The 6,233-nt window shown below is 43.5% G+C and overlaps 1 protein-coding gene across 3 annotated transcripts in view; it reads right to left on the bottom strand.

The window, feature by feature from the left end:
* Positions 1-784: 784 nt before the first annotated feature.
* pdzrn3b (PDZ domain containing RING finger 3b) overlaps positions 785-6,233 on the bottom strand; it is an 88,681-nt gene continuing 83,232 nt past the window's right edge. For all 3 annotated transcript variants that reach the window (XM_035662148.1, XM_035662149.1, XM_035662150.1), the window contains 6 exons: positions 6,080-6,167; positions 4,231-4,329; positions 3,979-4,041; positions 3,679-3,780; positions 3,324-3,440; positions 785-2,831 (listed from right to left, as the gene is read on the bottom strand). In XM_035662148.1, coding sequence (XP_035518041.1) covers positions 1,311-2,831; positions 3,324-3,440; positions 3,679-3,780; positions 3,979-4,041; positions 4,231-4,329; positions 6,080-6,167 — 1,990 coding nt within the window. In that variant the 3' untranslated portion in view covers positions 785-1,310. The remainder of the gene's footprint in view (positions 2,832-3,323; positions 3,441-3,678; positions 3,781-3,978; positions 4,042-4,230; positions 4,330-6,079; positions 6,168-6,233) is intronic.

The following is a 6,233-nucleotide window of genomic DNA, read 5'->3' as shown; positions in this document are numbered from 1 at the left end:
TTATTATTAAAACTAATTCATTGACGATGGACAAATGATGTTATTTGTACATGATTGTGTTATTTGTTCGTGAGAAAAGCAAATCTTAAAACATTTGACACTTATCTTTACATTTCTATGATATGACTAATAATCCTACCCTTTTGAGCAGGATTATTAAAGGCAGGATCAAAGCTGTGGTACTGTATTACACTAAATCCACAGGGATTTCTGCACTCAAACAATAGGCTGCATTCTTTCAGGGGAAGTTTCAGGCTGCAAACAGTGTTTCTGATGGACAAAAACAATCGCAGACTCCCACGGTACACATATTAGCACAACAGAGTCTTTTGATGAGCCTCTCTGTATAAAATACACTTCATTTGGATTCATTTCTCCCTTATGTGGTTGCCTTTTTGGTGATCCAACTCTTACAAAAGACAAATACAACACAACATTTCAAAGCTCATCATATATAAAACAATAATTTATTATTTCTCTCATTTTACAAGACATCAAATTGTGTGGCTAACTAAGGATTTGTTAAGCTGTTATTCCGTTCAATACATGAAACCCTAAGAAAGCAAAATTGACTACAAGGTGTGCTTTAACAAACACAGACATTTAAATTTCAATGTGAGAAACATCTTTCTCTAAAGATACGTACATACACAATAGTATCATGTAATGTTGTTCTCTACATTATGTAACAGATGGTACATCGCTGGTGGTATTAACTTTGGGAAATCAGCACCATTAGAGAGAAATTAAAAAAAAAAAAAGTGGATTTGTTACAAAAAAAATATTTTTTAATTTACAAAAGGTCCTTTTGAAAAGGATTATGTGTTCTACCTTGCAGGAAAATATGGTTCCATAAAAGCATTAAGTATGCATAACAGTAAAATACTGATAAGAGATATATAGTACGAACAAAATAATGTAAAATAGTGTAAATGCTGGCTGTTTATGTATGGCACACGGTCTTTACACACTTTCAAAACCTTCCAAAAAAGTCAAACATTGTGTTTTTGTTTCCAAAATTATTTAAAAGAGCAAGCACAAAGGTAGAAAAGGTAATTAAAGAATTTGAAAAAAGTTTCCAAAATCATCCTCAAAGCCATATTCCATCCATGTCCAACCATCATCTAAAAGGACCTTTCCTTCACCGCAGGGGTGGAAAATGTTCTTCCAGAAAAGGCTTCCTTATTTCCTATTTACAAAATGTTGCCACATTGAACGAGGCAGGAATCTCTACCCCAACTGGTAGTGTCCTATGTACAGTCCAGTCCGTCCTCCTCTGGCTGGCCTGCCACCTGAACTCAGAGCAGGACTTAGACTGTGGTCACAGACAGGAGTGAGTTGTACACCCTTGTGCCATCAGGTGACTTGGTACCATGGGTCAGCAGTTCCTGGATGGTCATCCAGTTGTCAAATATTTTCTTATTTCTCTTTTTCATCATCTTTTTGTGGCTGAGTTCGATAATGTTGGGCTCCTTTTTGTCCTCTGGGCCGGCCTGCTCCTTCAGACAGTCGGCTCGGCTCTGCTTCATGAACTCACGGCGCTGCCTCTGCTCTTTGGCGCGGACTGCGTGCTGCTTCCTCTCCTCTTTGCTCCAGTAGCGGCCCATCTTCAGCTCGCTTATGGCGTCATCATCTGTGGTCATACCGCTGCGCTCCTCGTGAATGCGCAGGGCGCGCTCCCTCAGCAGCTTGTCTCGCACAGGCCGCTTGGTGATGTAGCGTGTGCCGTCGCTGCGGATCTTCACCTTCCACTCCATTTTGGGGTCCAGGTCACTGGGGCTGATGGGGTCCCGGCACATGCTGACCAGACTCATCTGGCTCTGGGCGTACTCCACTGCCGATTTCTGCTGGATCAGCTGCATGTAGCTCTGGTAGTGCTGGGCGTGGGCGGGGATGTGGGCGTGCTTGTAAGGTGAATGTGGCTGGGAAAAGTTCCGCCCAGCCTTACTGGAATCCCCCAGCTTCCTCTCCTTGCTCTCTGCTTGCAGGGCTCCATCTGGATCGTTGGATGAGCCTCTGCTCCGACTGGGCCCACAGGCTTCTTGGACGGGGGACAGGAGAGGTTTGAGCATCCTGCTGTTAGAGTTGGTGGAGCCGGACGCCCCAGTCGGACCCTGATTCTCTGCGCCTCGACGGAGAGAGTTGTCTGGAGACAGCTCCAACGTGAGAGGGGTGCTGCGGCAGCTCTCGCCAGTGTTGTAGGCACTGGAGCTGTCTTTGTCTGATTTCTCTGGCAGCTCTGTGATGTCTGAGAGCTCATGGCGGCGTGCGTCGATGCTGGTATTGTAGTTGCGGAAGCCACTGTTGTGGAGCATCCAGGACTCACGGCACTGCTCCCTCAGCAGTTGCATCTTGTGAGCACGGACAATATTCAGGCACTCCAGCTCGATGGTGCGCAGCTCCTCGTTGAGAAGCTCAAGCTCTTTGTCCACACCGTCTTGGTCCTGACCTTCTGCCCCACCACCCTGGCAGTACAGACCCTGGGCTCCACTGTTCCTCATCTGGCACTTCAGCTCCAGGAGTTCTCGGAAGCGCTCGCACTCATCAGCCGTGATGCCCAGGAAGTCGGCGTCAGCGTAGTCTGCAGAGATGAATGACTCGCCGCTGAAGGGTAGGTCGGTGCTGCCGAGGGTGTCCTGGCTGTAGGTCAGCTTTCTGCAGCTGCCCAGCGTGTTGGAGGCCGTGGTCTGGTCGTCACCGAGGTTCTCCTGCTCCGAGCTCTCGTCATTTCGCGTACTCTCGTCTGTGCGACCAACTCCGCTGTCCTTCTCATGGTGGTTGGACAGCAGTGTGGCTGTGTCTGTGGTGCCTCCATCCTCCTCCAGCTTCTTCTGTAAAAACAGAAAATACATGGCTCAGAAACAGTGATTGTGAGTGGAAATACAATATTCAGTATTATTGAACATAATAATGTAATAGTAATGTTTTACACACTATATGTAATGTATTACACAGGACACTGGTGTATAATATGTATAGTCTTCTTTTAACAGGCATAATATAGTTTTGATAATTAAAACACTGTGGTAAGAAGCAAATATACTGTTTTATAATTTAATAGTGGTTTTACTAACACTATTAAAATGTTGCTTTATTTAAAACTACTTTTAATTTTAAATGGACCTATAACGAAGGCTTCACATAGTTTAACTCTCCATTTTCTGTAAAGGGAAAAACCACCGCTATAAACAACTGAACAGCTGCTACCCTCAGCAGAACTGGCTCGTCCAAAATAATCTATATATGAACATATGCGTGAGTGCAGATTGATTGTGCTACTTTGCCTCTTCACGCTGTGTGTGTGTGCATGTGTGTGTGTGTACCTGCTGTAACATGCTGGCAGTGAACTGCATGGCCTGATGGTGCTGCTGCTCCAGCATGTCCATGTGGAGGTCATCCAGGAAGTCGTTCCTGTCATCATCCATCCAGCCCTCGTCCAGCTGAGATGCAGAGAGGAGATGAGACGCCTCATTAGATGCAAATATTCCACTGCAGAGTTTTACTCAAGAAATGGATCATCCACTATTGAAAGTCCTGCTCTTGTTTGTTTAAAACAGAGCTCGCCTTGAAGGACACACCATATCTGGTTCCAAAATCGACCATATGAAGTTTTGACATGAAATATTTTGTTGTCATTAACCTATACTGAGAACACACCCATAATGACATCCTAATTACCTGGATCTCTGGTCTGGCCACCAGCAGAGAAATATTCTGGTTACCCTCACTGGTCAGCAGCGCTACAGCATCCTCCCGGTTCTGGATCTCAACACCATTGATCTTGAGGAGCAAAAGGAAATATTGAAATACCTGATCTTTCTTAAATTACATTAAGATATTTGTACCCTTGAAATTTACTACAAACTTCAACCACCACTTCTTTTCAAGTTTGTCGTAAGTAAAAATTTTTTTCCAATATTTATTTACAAGCAAGCATGGGTCGCAGAATAGCAAAGAGACACATGAAATGGATCTTACCTGAATGATTTTGTCTCCTTCTCTAATTCTGCCGTCCTTTGCAGCAATGCTGTTTGGATCAATCTTAAGAAAAGAGAACGAAAGAGTGTGAGCTTACGACTCTGACATCACCTTTCTGTGTTGTATTTTCACATTTTTGGGGATATTTGTTCCATATCTGAGTTAAAGTGAACATCATCACTGCTGACAGTCCTAGCAGCTGCTATTTACTTACTGCTGAATTAGACTTGAGAGCTACCCTGCACCACATACCTCACTAATGTAGATCCCAGCCTCATCCTCATCATCAGTCCTGTAACAGATCGTCAGGCCGAGCTTGTCTTGGATATTGGCTCGGTACAAATCCACTTCCTGGTGAGACACATGCACAAATTAATATCCCACACATGTAGAAATTATTAGGTTTTTTTCCCCAAGATTAAGGAGAAAATGGTTGTATATTTGCTCATGTTTTTCTGGACGGACTGAATATATTGACCACGTAATGGGATCATGGAGCAGCAGTGATCCATCAATCACTGTAATGAATCTTTCAGCTGGACGCAGGGAAGCTGTTGGCTTTCCTAGAGGCCCACTGACAGAATGAGAGATGATGCAGTGGACTGCAGACGGGCGGAGTCCCGTTTTTCACGTGTCAACACCTGTAATCTCACAGATACAGATAAAGATATGAGCAGTGCTGTTCTTTGAGGGCAGAGGATGGGGCTCTGTGAGGTTAACCCCCCAAACAGAGTCGCAGTCGAATACTGAACACTGTCTCAAAGAAGTAGTTTCCATTTATTTTGAGAAATACATTTACATGTGGGAAATAACTTTGCAGAGTTGGGGGTATGTGCTAGACTGTTTCTTGGCCGGCTGCAGTGACTTCCTAGATTAGCTTGAGCCAGCTATTTGCAAATCCATTGCTAAGTTTGTGCAGTCTTTCCCAACCTCTTTTCCTAACTTCTGATTTGTTCCAAACTAGTGATTTACTTAGTCAGTCTGCACCAACATAACTTAAGGAATGTCTTAGCTATTAAAGCAATGTGTAAATTGATTTCTGGGAAAAATCTGGTGTGTCAGTGTAGCATCAAAAGCTGTGCTTCTAGGCCAATTTAGTGACTTTCTCGCTAGATTTGATTACTTTTAAGACCTCTTCAGAGTCTTCAATCTTATATTTAATCTCTACATTTCTAAATACTTTGTGTTGTAATGGATATGCAAATTACCATGTGATGCAATCTAGTGACTTTTTGAGCAGGCTTTCCATTTTAGCAGGACATACAATACAGCAACAATATATTAAGCTTAACTTGTAAATGTGGTTAATACTTTGTTTTATTCATACTTCTTATCATTAATATCCAGTATCCATAATGGAGGAATATGTGTTTCAGAGTTGTTGTATTCATACAGTTTAGAATGCATGGGAAATATCCAAGCATGCAAACTAGCTGACATTATTTGGTAATTCAGTTTAATGTTAGCACACCACATTTTGTATTTCTTGCCAATACATGGCCCTACTTCTAAGTCAATTTTGTGACACACTGTCTGCTGTGCATCTGCCGTTAGCTGCCCTTAACTTTACCTTCCTGTTCTCATTGCTCCTCCAGGGATATTATTAATATCAAACAGTAGGTGGCTGCGGTGTAATGGGAGGGGGTGTCGGGGTTGGCGGAGGTCACTGAAGGAGCACAACAAAGGCTTGATCATGGCCTCATCATGGCCTCATCCAGGCATTGTCAGTGTGCATCATCAGATTCATCACTGAAAACCTATTATCTGAGCCATCTAATTATCCACCGGGCCTCATCTCCACTGCGTAGGAGCAGAGGAAGACTTATTAGGCCTTGTCACTAATAAGTAATGATGTCACCATTGTGCATCTGCTGGAACAAACCAACAACTCGATTCCTGTCTGGCCTACATCTCAGTGTCTGTATGTAGGGAGAGTGGCTCATCAATAACTGTGATATATCAGGACTTGTGGTCGCTAGCAGGGCCATTGGAGACACAGAGGCGACCTTGGGTCTGCTTATGTAGCAATAATGCATTGCTGTCTGAATGTAGATCTTCATTCAAAGGAGAGTGCAGAAGAAGGGAGGCAGTTGGTGTTTACCTCATATTCCAGCTCCTCACGCTCGATGTCCTGCTGTATGCCCTCCAGGAAGTCATTGGGGTCAAAGTATGCATGTCCTGGAGGATGTCTGAGAAAAGACAGAGTATAAGTCAAATTAGAGGAAAGACTGGAATGCAAATTTAATGCAAATTTA

The sequence above is a fragment of the Morone saxatilis genome, unplaced genomic scaffold (assembly GCF_004916995.1).
Source record: "Morone saxatilis isolate NCDOM2014 unplaced genomic scaffold, NCSU_SB_2.0 Contig18, whole genome shotgun sequence".
NCBI classification, from domain to species: Eukaryota; Metazoa; Chordata; class Actinopteri; family Moronidae; genus Morone; species Morone saxatilis.
The sequence above is the reverse complement of the archived record's forward strand: the minus strand, read 5'-3'. Positions and strand labels throughout refer to the sequence as shown.